The sequence below is a fragment of the Callionymus lyra genome, chromosome 2 (assembly GCF_982586985.1).
Source record: "Callionymus lyra chromosome 2, fCalLyr1.hap1.1, whole genome shotgun sequence".
NCBI classification, from domain to species: Eukaryota; Metazoa; Chordata; class Actinopteri; order Syngnathiformes; family Callionymidae; genus Callionymus; species Callionymus lyra.
Genome location: NC_141819.1, coordinates 16098742 through 16116777, shown reverse-complemented (window position 1 = coordinate 16116777; position 18036 = coordinate 16098742). Strand labels below are relative to the sequence as shown.

General features: G+C 38.4%; 1 protein-coding gene, 2 long non-coding RNA genes and 9 other non-coding genes across 18 annotated transcripts; 5 read left to right on the top strand and 7 right to left on the bottom strand.

The window, feature by feature from the left end:
• Window positions 1-628: 628 nt before the first annotated feature.
• LOC148085484 (uncharacterized) lies at window positions 629-16105 on the bottom strand. Of its 3 annotated transcripts, none has more exons than XR_015710507.1 (15): window positions 16064-16105; window positions 15629-15665; window positions 15410-15456; window positions 14966-14993; window positions 14756-14782; window positions 14570-14592; window positions 14361-14407; window positions 14150-14198; window positions 2108-2171; window positions 1896-1945; window positions 1690-1729; window positions 1409-1450; window positions 1177-1237; window positions 933-993; window positions 629-751 (listed from the first exon to the last, which is right to left on the bottom strand). It is a non-coding gene; the product is annotated as an uncharacterized LOC148085484 (long non-coding RNA). The 3 variants fall into 3 exon arrangements; XR_015710508.1 differs by having other exon boundaries at window positions 14161-14198; XR_015710506.1 differs by lacking the exons at window positions 629-751; window positions 933-993; window positions 1177-1237; ... (2 more) ...; window positions 1896-1945; window positions 2108-2171 and adding exons at window positions 13114-13246; window positions 13428-13488; window positions 13657-13698; window positions 13938-13984.
• LOC148085495 (small nucleolar RNA SNORD47) lies at window positions 816-893 on the bottom strand. The gene has a single exon (XR_015710577.1). It is a non-coding gene; the product is annotated as a small nucleolar RNA SNORD47 (small nucleolar RNA).
• Window positions 1058-1135, bottom strand: LOC148085494 (small nucleolar RNA SNORD47). The gene has a single exon (XR_015710566.1). It is a non-coding gene; the product is annotated as a small nucleolar RNA SNORD47 (small nucleolar RNA).
• LOC148085492 (uncharacterized) lies at window positions 2463-4111 on the bottom strand. Its single transcript, XR_015710509.1, has 6 exons — window positions 4075-4111; window positions 3648-3683; window positions 3430-3476; window positions 2985-3012; window positions 2777-2803; window positions 2463-2613 (listed from the first exon to the last, which is right to left on the bottom strand). It is a non-coding gene; the product is annotated as an uncharacterized LOC148085492 (long non-coding RNA).
• On the bottom strand, window positions 2869-2949 carry LOC148085493 (small nucleolar RNA SNORD79). The gene has a single exon (XR_015710658.1). It is a non-coding gene; the product is annotated as a small nucleolar RNA SNORD79 (small nucleolar RNA).
• Window positions 6940-11695, top strand: LOC148085487 (nucleolin-like). Of its 5 annotated transcripts, none has more exons than XM_087782626.1 (16): window positions 6940-6981; window positions 7408-7492; window positions 7720-7815; window positions 8197-8543; window positions 8667-8742; window positions 8868-8973; window positions 9055-9188; window positions 9536-9560; window positions 9733-10220; window positions 10403-10429; window positions 10593-10615; window positions 10775-10823; window positions 10990-11112; window positions 11180-11219; window positions 11390-11450; window positions 11629-11695. In XM_087782626.1, the coding sequence occupies exons 4-8, from the start codon at window positions 8472-8474 to the stop codon at window positions 9541-9543; spliced, it is 396 nt and encodes a 131-aa protein (XP_087638752.1). In that variant the 5' UTR covers window positions 6940-6981; window positions 7408-7492; window positions 7720-7815; window positions 8197-8471; the 3' UTR covers window positions 9544-9560; window positions 9733-10220; window positions 10403-10429; window positions 10593-10615; window positions 10775-10823; window positions 10990-11112; window positions 11180-11219; window positions 11390-11450; window positions 11629-11695. The 5 variants fall into 5 exon arrangements, with proteins under 5 accessions (XP_087638752.1, XP_087638759.1, XP_087638751.1 ...); XM_087782633.1 differs by having other exon boundaries at window positions 9536-9805; window positions 10193-10220; XM_087782625.1 differs by having other exon boundaries at window positions 9536-10220.
• On the top strand, window positions 7524-7660 carry LOC148085491 (small nucleolar RNA SNORA57). The gene has a single exon (XR_015710627.1). It is a non-coding gene; the product is annotated as a small nucleolar RNA SNORA57 (small nucleolar RNA).
• Window positions 8453-8587, top strand: LOC148085490 (small nucleolar RNA SNORA57). The gene has a single exon (XR_015710628.1). It is a non-coding gene; the product is annotated as a small nucleolar RNA SNORA57 (small nucleolar RNA).
• On the top strand, window positions 10256-10336 carry LOC148085489 (small nucleolar RNA SNORD79). The gene has a single exon (XR_015710560.1). It is a non-coding gene; the product is annotated as a small nucleolar RNA SNORD79 (small nucleolar RNA).
• LOC148085488 (small nucleolar RNA SNORD47) lies at window positions 11487-11564 on the top strand. Its single transcript, XR_015710588.1, has one exon. It is a non-coding gene; the product is annotated as a small nucleolar RNA SNORD47 (small nucleolar RNA).
• LOC148085486 (small nucleolar RNA SNORD47) lies at window positions 13311-13388 on the bottom strand. The gene has a single exon (XR_015710669.1). It is a non-coding gene; the product is annotated as a small nucleolar RNA SNORD47 (small nucleolar RNA).
• LOC148085485 (small nucleolar RNA SNORD79) lies at window positions 14849-14929 on the bottom strand. Its single transcript, XR_015710635.1, has one exon. It is a non-coding gene; the product is annotated as a small nucleolar RNA SNORD79 (small nucleolar RNA).
• Window positions 16106-18036: the final 1931 nt, after the last annotated feature.

Genomic DNA, 18036 nt, shown 5'->3' with positions numbered 1-18036 from the left:
GAGCACTCGCTAAACGTGGCAAAAGTTGCCATGTCCCGGTTTGCAGCAGTTGGACGAATTTTCTGTTTCCAGACTTACATTGACTGAATAAATGATACTGATGAGGTAATCAGATTGTTAATGAAATATGACTGCTTTGTTAATAACTTTGTACCGTAATTCCCTCCAATACATTTTACAGTGAAAATAAAATCACAATAGTCATTTAACTAGTTTTAATTTGGAGTCATCACAAGTTTAATGAAATTACAACCAAACTACCCAAAGATGCTTTAAATGGTGAAATTTGTTTGCGGATTGGCTCCAAGTGACTTATAAACCAAATACATTTACGATAAAAGGTTAAGACTTGAGATTTAACAATCAGAATACGTTGACACATGGCAGAAGCGGAGTGAAAGTTTGACATAGTCCATTCTGTTAACCTTTGTATCCCTTTGAACAGTTCTTTACAAGTCATAGTTTTGTTTGCACTTTGTTCTTAAGAAACTTGCTGTACCTTCTATCATCTGCTGTGAACTGAAAACCCAATTTCCCAAAGAGATCTCCAGAGGGATTAATAAAGTCTAACACTTTATATACACCTTTACACAGAAATCGATTGAAATATAAAAGGCCAGACAAGGTATTCACAATCAAAGTCATGTTTATTATAAAACATTTTTGGTAAAAAGGCAAAAAGCGAGCAACACTTAGTTCGGCATTGGTACAACACCAGCGTTTTCCATCTTCAGGTGAAATCTTGAAGCACCTGAGGAAGAGACTAAAGTTAGAAGCAGGTCCAGGTCAACATTCTTCTTCCAGCAGGACATCACTAGCTCAGACTAATAATGGAACGGTTTGGTGTATAATCAGCAATATTCATTTGGCGAAATCTGATCTCATCATCGCTAGTGGTTCATCAAATGTCTCTAGAGGTCATTTGAACTCACGGTCATCTTGTAGGGAAGTTCACTCCGTCACGCTCCTTGCTGAGCAGCTACGTCAAGACACCTGATGAAGAGACTAAAGTTAGAAGCAGCTCCAGGTCAACATTGTTCTTGCAGCAGGACATCACTAGCTCAGACTAATAATGGAACGGTTTGGTTTATAATCAGCAATTTTCATTTGGCGAAATCGGATCTCATCATTGCTAGTGGTTTGTCGATTCCGTTTCCAGAGGTCATTTGAACTCACCGTCATCTTGTAGTGAAGTTTAAACCGTTGTCCCTCTTGCTGAGCAGCTACATCAAGACATCTGAGGAGGAAAGTTCCATTTATTTAAATGCAGCCAAACATTTGGTATATGTTCAGTGTAATGGGTCACTCAGCAACAAGAATATCCACAATGTAGTTCAGGTCAGACATTTGTTAGAACATCACTGAACCCACGAGTAAACCACATGGAGTGAAGGTGGTTAAAACTTACCCAGCATGCTTTGCAACTCTTCAGAAGGGATAGATTTTCCACCTGTAACAATAAGTCACTTGAGTACGTGTTGCAAACAGGACACAGCCCTCTGAGGGGGGGCACCGACCTGATCAGCCAGAGCTAATATAGACACGTCATATTGAGGTCAGTTGAATTAATTCATCACTTGGTCAGTTGAAGCTCATTAACAGTAACTGGTCAGAGTTAATCCACACAGGTGGTATTAAGTAAACATGTTTTTCACTCCAGCCCTTTTAACACCACATGTGCAAGCTCACCTGAGGACGTTCAGTACTTCAGAAGTTTCCAATCCATCATCTAAAAGAGAACAGACGGTCAGTCCATGTTTTAAATGTTGACGACAGATCTTGACTAACAGTAATGGGTCAGATAAGAATAATGTTTCTCCTCAACAGGATCAGAGACCTGATTCACATTCATCATGCCATATGGAGTAAGAGATTACAAAAGTTTTGGTGCTCACCTCATCCTCACTGTGAACCTGAAGGAGCCATTTTTTCTCAGCAGGTTAAGCTGAAGGAGAAACAAGAAAGTTCAACACATCTTCCTTCACCTCAGAGTCAGTCTTTTAATATGACTATGCATCAGATAGGGGCGAGTTTTCTTCATTAATCAGCTGAACTATGTACTCATCATTGCATGAACAACATTTAGACGATCAAAAGTATATCTTACCTGCACGATTATCATCTTCACAGGGACCCTGAAGGAGAGGCCCTTTTTTTCTCAGCAGGTGAAACTGAAGGAGAAACAAGAAAGTTCAACACAACTTCCTTCACCTCAGAGTCAGTCATTGAATTTGACTATGCATCAGATAAGAATAATGTTTCTCCTCAACAGGATCAGAGACCTGATTCACATTCATCATGCAATATGGAATAAGTGGTTACAAAAGTTTTGGTGCTCACCTCATCCTCACGGGGAACCTGAAGGAGAGGCCTTTTTTTCTCAGCAGGTGAAGCTGAAGGAGAGGCCATTTTTTCTCAGCAGGTGAAGCTGAAGGAGAAACAAGAAAGTTCAACACAACTTCCTTCACCTCAGAGTCAGTCTTTGAATACGACTATGCATCAGATAGGGGCGAGTTGTCTTCATTAATCAGCTGAACTATGTACTCATCATTGCATGAACAACATTTAGACGATCAAAAGTTAATCTTACCTGCAGGATTATCATCCGTTTCTCTATAAAGACAAGAGAACAAATTAAACACACCTCACGGGCAACATTGTAAAATAGTTAATGGTCGAGCATCAGGATTGAAAGATTGTTCTTCATCTTTATCAGGTGAACTATGCAATCATCATTGCAGTGAGCAGACGAGTTTTAATATTCAGGTCAACATACCTCAAGTCAGTCATGAGACGTCAAAATCTGAAAATGAAACATTGGTTAAAAAAGGCAAGTAACTGCAACACTATTCACGGCTTTAAATCTGTAACTGCATCAGTTTAAAAACACTCGTTCACCATTATTCAGAGAGATTCCCATTGATTTTTCAATATTCATCATTGACAATTAAATTTAAAGGAGATTCATTTTTTCTAATGATTACCTTCTGAGCCTGTGAGACTCCAGTGGATCTGCAACAAAAACAGAAAAAGGTTTTTAACTTAATAAGTGACATCCGAGTCTCCTTTGTAAACAAGAGTGTCTCAGATCAATAATGTGGTAGTTTTTATCGTCATTCATCTTGTCAAGAGTAGCAAATACTTGTCATCAGCGACACTCAACCGTTATTTAGTGGCATCTGTTTCACTACATTTTTGAAAATCTTAAAATCCTACAAGTCATATTTTAACAAGGCATTTGAAGTTACTCATATGAGCCTTCAAGTGTGTATTCATTGCCTACTGTGGTTTAACACATCTGCAATACATTACATTTTAATCTTAAACAAACACCTTCGTCAATAAACAGACTAGATTAAAATAACTTCCAAGTAAACAATGCCACATAAATTGCAAGGATGGACCACGTGATTCAACCACAACACTCACCTCTGTAGTCATTCTGCTCTTAAAGTTCATCCTTCCGTGACAAACACCTGCAGAAGAAAACATGGTCAATAACTGTCTTAAAATATAAACTAGACACAAGAAAGTGAGTAAGTCTCAGTAGTAGAAAAAAGTTGTCAGAAATAGTTTCTGTCCACTACTCTGAATCATCATTGCCTTACAGAACATATAATAAGTGAAAATAACAAGTTAAAACATACCAGTCACGTGGAGGCAGATATTGAGATGTTTAAAACCTAGAGAGAAATAAAAACAAACAGGTTATATTACTGGATATAAACATAAGAATTAACCTCGACACGTGATCGAAGATAAACTGTCCTGTGCTGATCAGTAAAGGTGGGTTAACATCACTTTATTCAGATGTCCATACCTACAAAACCGTGATCATCACACAGTCACAGGAGAGTTTCAAGTACTTTAGATACAAGTGACAAAAGTATCCATTTATCTGTTAGCATTAGCAGGGTGGCTAACACGTGGCAGCGGCCTGGTATAAAATTGTATTTTTTACAAGCGGCAACAAGTTGTTCCATGAGGATCAACTGAACAGATACTATCCATGCAGGTACGTGAGCATAAAACATGTATATATAAACCTTGACACTTGATGCACTAAGATGTTACCTGTGGTGTTGAGAGGAAGGAGTGAGACAGTGTAGCGCCAGAGCAAGGACTGTATAGAACCGAGGCGCAAAGCATGCTGGGTAAGAAGCGCGACTCCCCCAGCGTTTTAAAATTCCGTAAGTGGGAATTTAACTGCATACAAGATTTGATCAACACATTTGTGATCAAAGTTATTTTCTAAATAGTAGATAACATTTTAAAATGCGATTTAAAGTCCGGTTAAGTATGATGTCATTGGAGGCGGAGTTTACATACTTTCTTTTTCTTTTTCTCACCATTCAGCCTTTTTCATATTACTTTTCAAATTATTAAGTCCAGTTTTTAGCACAAATACTTATTGGTAGTTTCGATTTTTCAAATTAAATCTTCTTTATTCTTCATTGTTCTTATCTTATTCTCATTTAATACCTTAACACTTTTATTCCCAACCTGTGGGGCTCTGCCCCCTGGTGGGACGCAAAAGTATTGCAATTGAGCCGCAAAATCGTTTCCAAAATGGTATAATATTTTTGTGTGAGGGTGGATGTAATTATATAAAAACAATACACATAATTATGTTATAAATGTTAAAAATTGTTAAGTTAAAAAGGATATTAAATATTCTCAAATATTATTTTCGTTATATTGTTTTTCCTTCGAGTATTGTACGTGTGACAAGGAAATGAGAACGCATCATATTTATGGGGTCGGGGTTGGTTTTTGAGACTTAAAAATGGGCCCTGAGTTGGAAAAGATTAGGGACAACTGGCTTAACATTTCGATTTTATGACTAAACTATTTAATATTTTTTAAAAAAAGTATCATTGGGTATTTTTAGTTCTTTTTAATCACTTCCAGCCTCAGGTTTACATTATTTTCAATTTAATTTAAAGCACTGTATCATAACAAAGTTATCTCAAGACACTTTAAAGTTTAAGTGAGACTATATTAGTAAACAAAAAAAAAAAAAAGAAAAACAGATCCCAGACAGTTGAGAGCAAAAGCTTTTTTATAGAAGGCAGAAACCTCGAGTCTAACTAGACTCAGTGTTGACGGCCTGTTGATGGCTGGAGGGAGGTCGGTTGTGGGTTGTGCATGTGGATTTAAGAGTGAGGGAGGATACAGTGTAAGAAAAGAGGAGAGTTTAGAGGAGGCCAGCAGAGTCCAGGGAGAGTCATGGAGAGAAACCTGGATCCAGCAGTAACTCTGGCAGTGAAGGCCTGGATCTCCGGGAGAGATTGAGAAAAAAGAAAGTGGGTTTAAACTGCACAGGTGATGAACATAATTCAGGAAAGAAAGAAGAGAGTTTTGTGTGTCAAGACTTCTCCCTCTGCGACATAAGCCTATTACAGCACAACATAAAGTTTGAAGATTACTCTTAAACATACTGTAGATAAAATAGAAATAAATAAATAGATAAAACTTTATTGATACCTCTGATAGAGAGGATCTTTCTTTCCCACTGAAGGTTCCACAGCAGAGGGGCTTGAAAACTGAAGGCCCTGGCTCCATATCTACATGAAGAGATTTGTGGTATTTATGGTCTTCCTGACAGAAGAGAGTTACAGTAGTCCAGTCTGGGGGTAACAAAAGCATGGATGAGCTTCTCTTGTCCAGAGGAAGGAAATGTCAGATTTTTTAAAAATGTTACAAAGGTGAAATCTGTGACATTTGTTTTATGTGAGTTTAATGATAAATTCTGATCAAAACAAACACAAAGACTCTTTACAGTGGTGCTGGCAGCAGGAGCTAGTCCATCATGAAAATCTAGATCATTAGTCAGGGATTGTCTGAGATGTTGTGGACCAACTAGTAGAAGCTTTTTGTCGTCTATAGTTTAGTAAAAGGATGTTTTGTGTCATCCAGGACTTCATAGTTGTAATACAGGACTGTAGTTGTGTTAACTGATTTATTTCATCTGGCTTCATTGACGAGTAGAGTTGAGTGTTATCAGCATAACAGTGAACGTTTATAGAGTGTCTTCTGATCATGTTTTCTTGTGGAAACATATAGATTGTAAAAAGGATTGGACCAAGAACAGAACCTTGTGGGACACCATAGCTGACCTAAGTGGTGATTCGCTTAGATTGAAGAAACACTCCTCAATGTCGAATTATTTCTTTAATGACAGAGATGAAGGAGCCCTACAATGATACAAACAATTGCAGTATAAGCAAATAGTAATAACTCTTAAATGTGAACATACAACATAACATGAATCATCACATGTTACAGCATTACTCATATTATGCAGTTGTTGTATTCATTTATTTATAAAACATTAAACATTCAACTTACATGAATTAGGCTGAACAGCACAATCAAACCACCTTGACATGAACATGTGCATATCAACAAATATGGCCGGTTCCTAACTGAGTCGGTCATAGCAATATCCTACATTGCCCCCTAGTGGCCAGTGATAATCCTCCAGGGATCTGTTTTTCTTTTTTTTCCAATATAGTCTTACTTAAAATGTAAAGTGTCTTGAGATAACTTTATTATGATAGGACACTTTAAATTAAATTGAAAAGAATGTAAACCTGAGGCTGGAAGTGATTAAAGAGAATGTGTGAGAAAGTGTTAAGGAATTAAATGAGAATAAGATAGAAGAACAATGAAGAATAAAGAAGATTTAAAAAATGCTGAATGGTGAGAAAAAGAAAATAAAAGTATATAAATCCCGCCTCCAATGACGTCATACTTAACCGGACTTTAAATCACACTTTTAAATGTTATCTACTATTTAGAAAAATAACTTTGATCACAAATGTGTTGATCAACTCTTCAATGCAGTTAAATTCCCACTAATGGAATTTTAAAACGCTGGGGGAGTCGCGCTTCTTACCCAGCATGCTTTGCGCCTCGGTTCTATACAGTCCTTGCTCTGGAGCTACACTGTCTCACTCCTTCCTCTCAAGACCTCAGGTAAAGTTCAGGTGTGTCAAGGTTTATAAATACCTTTGTATGCTCACTTAGCTGCATGGATAGTAGCTGTTCAGTTGATCTTCATGTAACAACTTTTTATAGATACTTTAGTCACTTTGTATCTAAAGTATTTGAAACTCTCCTGTGACTGTGTTTTGTAGGTATGGACATCTGAAATAAATGTCCGTGATGCGACGTGAACAGTTAAAGCGACTCAAACTTTTCATTTAAAATGGTGTAATAAATCGGACTCAATCGTAGCTTCCAAGTTAATTCTGCCATGGAAAAAAATGCTTAAAATAAACAAATGCACAACAATCCTTTACATTTATTTTTTTGCTAATTTGAAGCAAGAAATGATATTATACTGTCTTGTTGCTTTACACAATGATGCAAGTTTTTACTAGTGGTTTCTAATTCTTGCAGAGGAGTCTGAAGAAGAGGCTTCCCCTCCAAAGAAGACCCCTGTGAAAGCGACACCCTCCAAAAAAGCTGCAAAAGCCTGACGATGGTATGTCTTTTAATGCTACAAAATAAGATTTCCTCCATTTCTTGACTCGCATGTGGTCGATCAGTACTCGTGTGTGTACTGTATGGAGGAATAACATCTGCAGTGCTATGTCTCCGGTGCTGGTACGTTTGACGTCTGCCAGTTCTATCCTCAATCGCTGTTACAACTGACATTTTTTTTGTCCAGTGCATCATTTCTTAATTGACTAATCTATCTTAATTTTAAAGATGAGGAAGAAGCCCCAATCCCAAAGAAGGCAGCCAAGCCCACAGCCAAGCCTGCAGCAAAGGCTAAAGTGGAATCCAAAGAGGATGATGATGATGGTACGACATTGTCGTTTCTTAATGATATACCTGGGACAGGACGCTTGCTTGGACTATTTGCCATTAAAAACCTCATGTTTTTGGAGCCCCGTATGGCACAAGAAAAATAATTATTTTTTTCATGCAGTTGAGTGACTAAAAAAAAAAAAAAAAAAAAAAAAAAAAAAGCACAATGAGTGTGAAATTTTAATTGGCTTCCCTGCATGACATGTTCCACTAGACTTGGCAAAAGATGACGCGAGCGCCCTGTGAGTCTGCATGATGATGAACTTAAGGGATTTAATACTGATGTGTGATGTCACCTTTTAAATATTCTGACGCTGTACATATTGTTACTTTCCCTATAGACTTAAGTGCACATGCTCATTTGTTTATGTTCAGGAGAGGAAATGGACACAGCTCCGGCTCCAGCAGCTGCCAACGCCAAGAAGGCTGGCATGGTGAAAGCTAAGGAAGAGTGAGGAAGATGATGATGATGAGGGTATGTTTGAGCTGGTTTTCCAAAATTAGTTATACCTGTTTCTCTTGGAGCAATTAAAGTGCTTTTTTTTAAAGATGTCTCATCCATGTGTTGTAGTTAAACAATCCAAGATAATTTTATGGCTATATTAATTTAAACTCAGCAACACTTTAAATACCTCCATTTCTTGACCCGCATGTGGTGGATCAGTACTCATGTGTGTAATGTGCGGAGGGAGAGGAGCTTCAGTGCTATGTCTTCGGTGCTGGTATGTTTGTCGTCTGCCAGTTCTATCCTCAAATGTGTAGAAGATCAAATGTTACAGCGATTAACTGCTGTACTTTTGTGGGAGGAAAAGGAGGATTATTGATGCAATTTCATTGGTCAACAGATGCTGCACCCACTCCTGCAAAGAGGAAGGCAGAGAAGCAGAAGGACACACCGCCTTCCAAGAAGTCAATTTGGAGGTGTGTTTTGTTTGCCAGTCTTTGCTCTTTGTCGCAGGTTAATGATGGTACCAAAATAAGGGATTTAATACTGATGTGTGATGTCACAACCTGTCTGAAAACCTTTGGGGGGGGAAAAAAAAAAGGATTGCCCAGACATAATATTGACTTTGACGAACTCGAAGCCGGCATGAAGAATTTCTTCTCAAAGAACGAGCTGGAGGTCGCCGACATCAGATTGGACAGATCCAAGTAAGAAGTCTTGCATTTGAACATTTGTGTGTAATTTAACAGTTCCATTGCTAATGTACAATCTTAATTTCCCCCCTGTAGACATTTTGGTTACGTGGAGTTTTCCACAGAGGACATGCTGAAGGCGGTTGAGCTCAGCGGCAAGAACATCCTTGGAATGGAAGTGAAGTTGGAAAGGGCCAAGAGCAAGGACAACGCAGACACTGACAAGAAAGGTATGGTTTTGGTAAACCGTCGGTAATCTGAGACCTCTGCTAAACATTTTTAACCTTTGTCACAGAGAGGGATGCGAGGACTCTTTTTGTCAAGAACCTCCCCTTTTCTGTTACCACCCTGCTAATGCTAACAGATAAATGGATACTTTAGTCACTTTTATCTAAAGTACTTGAAACTCTCCTGTGACTGTGTGATGATCACGGTTTTGTAGGTATGGACATCTGAATAAAGTGATGTTAACCCACCTTTACTGATCAGCACAGGACAGTTTATCTTCGATCACGTGTTGAGGTTAACTCTTATGTTTGTATCAGTAATATAACCTGTTTTATTTCATTTCTCTCAGGTGTTTGAATATCTCCATGTGACTGGTATGTTTTAACTTGTTATTTTCACTTAATATATGTTCTGTAAGTCAATGATTATTCAGAGTAGTGGACAGAAACTATTTCTGACAACTTTTTTTTATACTGAGACTTCTTTAGTCTCTTTTGTATCTAGTTTATATTTTAAGACGGTTATTGACCATGTTTTCTTCTGCAGGTGTTTGTCACGGAAGGATGAACTTTAAGAGCAGAATGACTACAGAGTGTTGTGGTTGCATCACGTGGTCTAGGTCCTTGAAATATTTTATGTGGCATTGTTTACTTAGTTATTTTAATCTAGTCTGTTGCTTAATGAAGTTAAAATGTAATGTATTGCAGATGTGTTTATTTTTAAAGCTCAGTAGCCAATGAATGCACATTTGAAGGCTCAATATATGAGTAAATTCAAATGACATGTTAAAATATGACTTGTAGGATTTGAAGATGATTTTCAAAAATGTAGTGAAGCAGATGCCACTAAATAATGGTTGAGTGTCGCTGATGACAAGTATTTGCTACTCTTGACAAGATGAATGACGATAAAAACTACCACATTATTGATCTGAGACACTCTTGTTTACAAAGGAGACTCGGATGTCACTTATTAAGTTAAAAACCTTTTTCTGTTTTTGTTGCAGATCCACTGGAGTGTCACAGGCTCAGAAGGTAATCATTAGAAAAAATGAATCTCCTTTCAATTTAACTGTCAATGATGAATATTGAAAAATCAATGGGAATCTCTCTGAATAATGGTGAACGAGTGTTTTTAAACTGATGCAGTTACAGATTTAAAGCTGTGAATAGTGTCTTGTTTATTTGCCTTTTTTAACCAGTAATTTAATTTTCAGATTTTGCCGTCTGATGACTAACTTGAGGTATGTTGACCTGAATATTTAAACTCGTCTGATCACTGCAATGATGATTGCATAGTTCACCTGATAAAGATGAAGAACAATCTTTCAATCCTGATGCTCGACCATTAACTATTTTACAATGTTGCCCGTGAGGTGTGTTTAATTTGTTCTCTTGTCTTTATAGAGAAACGGATGATAATCCTGCAGGTAAGATTAACTTTTGATCGTCTAAATGTTCATGCAATGATGAGTACATAGTTCAGCTGATTAATGAAGAAAACTCGCCCCTATCTGATGCATAGTCTTATTCAAAGACTGACTCTGAGGTGAAGGAAGTTGTGTTGAACTTTCTTGTTTCTCCTTCAGCTTCACCGGCTGACAAAAATGGCTCCTTCAGGTTCACAGTGAGGATGAGGTGAGCACCAAAACTTTTGTAATCTCTTACTCCATATGGCATGATGAATGTGAATCAGGTCTCTGATCCTGTTGAGGAGAAACATTATTCTTATCTGACCCGTTACTGTTAGTCAAGATCTGTCGTCAACATTTAAAACATGGACTGACCTTCTGTTCTCTTTTAGATGATGGATTGGAAACTTCTGAAGCACTGAACGTCCTCTGAGTTTGCACATGTGGTGTTAAAAGGGCTGGAGCGACACAAGTTTACTTAATACCACTTGTGTGGATTAGCTCTGGCTGATCAGGTTGGTGCCCCCCCTCAGAGGGCTGTGTCCTGTTTGCAACACGTACTCAAGTGACTTATTGTTACAGGTGGAAAATCTATCTTCTGAAGAGATGCAAAGCATGCTGGGTAAGTGTTAACCACCATCACTCCATGTAGTTTACTCGTGGGTTCAGTGATGTTCTAACAAATGTCTGACCTGAACTACATTGTGGACGATCTTGTTGCTGAGTGACCCATTACACTGAACATGAACCAAAAGTTTGGCCACCTTGAATAAATGGAACTTTCCTCCTCAGATGTCTTGATGTAGCTGCTCAGCAAGAGGGACAACGGTTTAAACTTCCCTGCAGGATGACGGTGAGTTCAAATTACCTCTGGAGACGATTGATAAACTAGCAATGATGAGATCAGATTTCGCCAAATGAATATTGCTGATTATAAACCGAACCGTTCCATTATTACTCTGAGCTAGTGATGTCCTGCTGGAAGAACAATGTTAACCTGGAGCTGCTTCTAACTTTAGTCTCTTCCTCAGGTGCTTCAAGATCTCACCTGAAGATGGAGGACACCAGTGTTTTCTTTTTGCCCCTTCTGCAAAAAAAAATGTTTTCAAATTGCTGGAAATAAACACTTTAATTCTGAATACCTTTTTGTATAGGTGGGTTTAAGCATTATTTTAAACTATATTCCACAGAATGACTCATTGCTCCTATAATGAGGTGAAATCAAATTACAAGTGATCTTGAGACAACGTGACTTTTAGTTTATACTCCACAGTGAATCGTGTGTCCATGAGTTTTGGTTGACTTATACGCAATGCTTTCGGTCTCTCATATGATTTAAAGCAGTTCCACTAATATCTGGTGTTCTAGTCTCTGCAGAACGTTGTCAAATGCAGCACTGAGGTCCACAAGAACTGAAACAGAACCTTGACCAGAGGTCATTAGCAGGTCAATACTAACTTTTACTAGAGGTCTCTGCTGTGATGCTCCCTAAAACCAGACTGAAACACCTCATTGGTCATGGAGATGATCACACAGCTGATTAGTAACAACTTTCTCCAGAATCTTTGAAATGACAAGATTATAGACCTGTAGTTTGCAAAAAATATATTTAGTGTTCTATTCTAAACGGCCGTTTAGTCACAAACAAATGATATTATCAATGTTCAATAAACGAAAAAACCTCGTCTCTGAGCATGTATCGTCTTTGAAAAGGAATGTTTGTGCAGGCAAGTTAATAGAGCTTTATTAATGTGGACAAATGGAGCATCAACCTTGAAACACTCAGGTTGATCCTTGAACAGAAGAGATGCTGGACTCGTCCTCTGTGAGCATCAGGAAACCGCAAAGGTCTAGTTGTAGTTATTGCTTTACACTAAGAATGAAAAGTTAGTTTTAGTGTAAAAAAACAAACAGAGACGGTACACGTGCCTCAGTCTCTGAGCTGCTGAAGCAACTGAACACTGAAGCAATTTGTTTTAAAGGAATATGAAGTTTAACTTTAAAAACAAAGTAATACAGCTTCATAAAATACCGTTAAGAAAAATAAACCTGCATGAATAGAAAGTTGCAAAACAATGCTACAATTTTCTCACAGGTAAAGTTGCTCCAATACAGCATTTATTTTTAAACAAATATGACATGTCCGAGCTGCTGCAGAACCTGAACACGCATCTCCCCAGTGAACAATGGCCATCTTAAGACTGCATCTTGTTAGGACAATGAAAACCAAACAGCTGGGTTACATAACTGTTTATTTCAACATGTCAAGGTTTAGTTTGACACCTTTTCCTCTTGAACCTTCTAAAAAGAGTGACCATTTAACCATGTTACCTAGAGGGGCATTCAATTGCTCAATGCATGATAGTTTATGCTCTTGTTCTTCAGGGTGGACTAAGTCAGGTTCTCTCAAGATCACACTTGGAAGTTGATTTCTCACACCTCAAGAAGTCGAGTTTATGATGCTTAAACCCACTTATACAAAAGTCAAAACGAAATATTAAAGGCCAGACAAAGTATTATTCAGAGTCAAAGTATTTATTTCCAGCAATTTGAAAATAACATTTGTGTAGAGGGGCAAAAAGTGAAACACTTTCTTTGGCATTGGTCCCACACTGGTGTCCTCCATCGTCAGGTGAAATCTTGAAGCACCTGAGGAAGAGACTAAAGTTAGAAGCAGCTCCAGGTCAACATTGTTCTTCCAGTAGGACATCACTAGCTCAGACTAATAATGGAACGGTTTGGTTTATAATCAGCAATTTTCATTTGGCGAAATCGGATCTCATCATTGCTAGTGGTTCATCAAATGTCTCTAGAGGTCATTTGAACTCACGGTCATCTTGTAGTGAAGTCCACTCTGTCATGCCTCTTGCTCAGCAGCTACATCAAGACATCTGAGGAGGAAAGTTCTATTTATTTAATGCAGCCAAACATTTGGTTCATGTTCAGTGTAATGGGTCACTCAGCAACAAGATTATCCACAATGTAGTTCAGGTCAGACATTTGTTAGAACATCACTGAACCCACGAGTAAACTACATGGACAAGGTGGTTAAAACTTACCCAGCATGCCGTTCATCTCTTCAGACGCGACAGATTTTCCACCTGTAACAATAAGTCACTTGAGTATGTGTTGCAAACAGGACACAGCCCTCTGAGGGGGGGCACCGACCTGATCAGCCAGAGCTAATATAGACACGTCATATTGAGGTCAGTTGAATTAATTCATCACTTGGTCAGTTGAAGCTCATTAACAGTAACTGGTCAGAGTTAATCCACACAGGTGGTATTAAGTAAACATGTTTTTCACTCCAGTCCTTTTAACACCACATGTGCAAGCTCACCTGAGGACGTTCAGTACTCAGTGCTTCAGAAGTTTCCAATCCATCATCTAAAAGAGAACAGAAGGTCAGTCCATGTTTTAAATGTTGACGACAGATCTGACTAACAGTAATGGGTCAGATAAGAATAATGTTTCTCCTCAACAGGATCAGAGACCTGATTCACATTCATCATGCCATATGGAGTAAGAGATTACAAAAGTCTTGGTGCTCACCTCATCCTTACGGTGAACCTGAAGGAGCCATTTTTGTCAGCCGGTGAAGCTGGAGAAACAAGAATCAATACACCGTCCTCCACCTCAGAGTTGCCATTGAATTTGACTATGCATCAGATAAGAATAAAGTTTCTCCTCAACAGGATCAGAGACCTGATTCACATTCATCACGCAACATGGAGTAAGTGGTTACAAAAGTTTTGTTGCTCACCTTGTCCTCACTGAACCTGAAGGAGCCATTTTTCTCAGCAGGTGAAGCTGAAGGAGAAACAAGAAAGTTCAACACATCTTCCTTCACCTCAGAGTCAGTCTTTGAATACGACTATGCATCAGATAGGGGCGAGTTGTCTTCATTAATCAGCTGAACTATGTACTCATCATTGCATGAACAACATTTAGACGATCAAAAGTGAATCTTACCTGCAGGATTATCATCCGTTTCTCTATAAAGACAAGAGAACAAATTAAACACACCTCACGGGCAACATTGTAAAATAGTTAATGGTCGAGCGTCAGGATTGAAAGATTGTTCTTCATCTTTATCAGGTGAACTATGCAATCATCATTGCAGTGATCAGACGAGTTTAAATATTCAGGTCAACATACCTCAAGTCAGTCATGAGACGGCAAAATCTGAAAAAGAAAATACTGGTTAAAAAAGGCAAATAAACGAGACACTATTCACGGCTTTAAATCTGTAACTGCATCAGTTTTAAAACACTCGTTCACCATTATTCAGAGAGATTCCCATTGATTTTTCAATATTCATCATTGACAGTTAAATTGAAAGGAGATTCATTTTTTTCTAATAATTACCTTCTGAGCCTGTGACGCTCCAGTGGATCTGAAACAAAAAAAGAAAAAGGTTTTTAACTTAATAAGTGACATCCGAGTCTCCTTTGTAAACACAAGAGTGTCTCAGATCAATAATGTGGTAGTTTTTATCGTCATTCATCTTGTCAAGAGTAGCAAATACTTGTCATCAGCGACACTCAACCGTTATTTAGTGGCATCTGCTTCACTACATTTTTGAAAATCTTCAAATCCTACAAGTCATATTTTAACAAGTCGTTTAAAGCTTCTCATATATTGAGCCTTCAAATGTTTATGCAGTAACTACCATAGTGTTTAAAAATAACACATCTTTAAGAGATTACATTTTAATTTCATTAAAGACTAGATTAAAATAACTTCTAAGTAAACAATGCCACATAAAATATTTCAAGGACCTAGACCACGTGATGCAACTACAACACTCACCTCTGTAGTCATTCTGCTCTTAAAGTTCATCCTTCCGTGACAAACACCTGCAGAAGAAAACATGGTCAATAACTGTCTTAAAATATAAACTAGATACAAGAGACTAAAGAAGTCTCAGTAGTATAAAAAAAGTTGTCAGAAATAGTTTCTGTCCACTACTCTGAATAATCATTGACTTACAGAACATGCATTAAGTGAAAATAACAAGTTAAAACATACCAGTCACGTGGAGGCAGGTATTCAGATATTCAAACACCTGAGAGAAAAATGAAAAAAACAGGTTATATTACTGGATATAAATGTAGGATTTAACCTCGACACGTGATCGAGGATAAACTGTCCTGTGCTGATCAGTAAAGGTGGGTTAACATCACTTTATTCAGATGTCCATACCTACAAAACCGTGATCATCATCACAGTCACAGGAGAGTTTAAATACTTTAGATAAAAAGTGACTAAAGTATCCATTTATGTTAGCATTAGCAGGGTGGTAACACGTGGCAGCGGCCTCGTGGAAATATACAAGTGTTTAACGTACAATCAAGAACATTTTATGGCATATTAATATAAATTGATGAGGTACTATCTACGTAGCTGAGTGAGGAGGATAAAAGGTATTTATTTTTAAATCCGGAAAATAAATAACCAACCAACCTTCAAAGTCGTTATGAGAGGGAGAAGTGAGACAGCTAAAAGCTCGTGCAGGGTTTATATACCCATCACGCAAAGCATGCTGGGTAAAAAGAGCGGCTTCTCCAACGTTTTAAAATGTATATAGTGCGCATTTAACTGAATTTAAGTTTGAGTAAAATATGTGATCAAAGTTGTTTATTAAAGTAGTAGCTAAAATAAAAAATGCGTCTTATTTATTGACCGGTGTAAGTACCACTTCAGTCCGGGCACTTTCTACGTGATGACGTCACACGCGGCAACTGCGAACATCCTTGTTATGAGTCAAATAAACGTCAACAGAACGATTGCATGGTATTATTTACCACATGTTAAACATTTAAATTAACAAAAAGGCGTTCTTTGTCAGCCAAGTCACTTTCTTTCATTTCCCTGGTCTGACGACACACGTGACTTTCACTCACCTCTACATGTGACGCAGTCACTGATTGGCTGAAACTGTTTTACTAATAATAACGCACTCTTAACTGTACTAGATAGATACACTTTATTGATCCCTCTGGAGTTCTACTTCGGGAAATTGTTGGTAACTATGCAATATAAACATTCCAGATGACCAAATAATTAGCTTTTCAAATAAATAAAACAAACAACCCCATGATTCTCCTACCAACAGACTCACTATCCCTCCTCTGTACATGAGCTTCTCATTCTGGCCTCTCTGACCTTCTCTCCAAAACATCTAACATGTTCCTCTGATTGACTCAGTCCTGATCCATTTTCGTCACTCCCAAAAAGAACCTGAACATCTCTGCTACCTTCAGCTCTGCTGCCTTTTCCTCAGTGCCACCGTCTCTAGACCATAGATCATGGCTGGTCTCACAACTGTCTTGTATATCTTACCTTTCATTCTGGCTGAAACTCTTTTATCACATATTACTCCTGATACTTTTCTCAACCCATTCCACCAGCTTGATCACGCTTCTTCACCTCTTTTCCACAATCTCCACTGCTCTGGACTGTTGACCCTAGATACTTAAAATCCTCCACCTTCTTCATCTCCGTTCCCTGTAGCCTCATGGTTCCACCTCTCCAGCTTTTCCTCCACCTGATCTCTGCTCTCCCCACAGATCACAATGGCATGTGCAAACATCATAGTCTATGGAGATTCCTGTCTAACCTCATCTGTCAGTCTGTCCATCACCACCTCAGAGCTGAACCCTGATGTAGTCCCACCTCCACCTTGAACTTCTCCATCACACCTACAGCACACCTCACTGCTGTCTCACAGTTGACATACACGTCCAGCACCAGTCCAACATGCTTTTCTGCTACTCCAGACTTTCTCATACAGTACTATATTTCTACTCTTTTTTTTCCAGATCTAAAAAGAAACAATGACCTCTGACCTTCTCTGTATTTCTCTGCCAACAATCTTAAAAGCAAATACTGCATCTGTAGTACTCTTTCTAGACATGAAACCATACTGTTTCTCACAGATGCCGACTTCTGCTCTCAGTCTAGTTTCCTCTACTCTTCCCCATAACTTCATTGTATGGCTCATCGACTTTATTCCTCTATAGTTACTGCAATTCTTCTTATGCCCCCTATTCTTAAAAATGGGCACCATCACACTTGTACTCCATTCCTCAGGCATCTCCTCACTTCTCAAGATCTTAGTCTAACTAGCAACTCTCCTGGATACTTCCATACCTCCACAAAGTTCATTAAGATGAATAAACTCTTCCTCTCTCCGCCAGGATTCTGAAAGACACAATATATCCACCTTTTGTCTTGTGAAGAGATCATTCAGAGAAAAGGCTTTATTTGCAATGGCGGGATTTGACACACCGATTTCCGGTCACGTGGGTTACAGCTGCACCGTGCGGGCAACACCGGGGTAAATACCGAAGTGAAAAGAGATGAAAACATTTGTGGAACGGGCTGCTATGAGCGTATGAAGTTGTATGAACTTTCAAACACTCAACAGCAGAAGA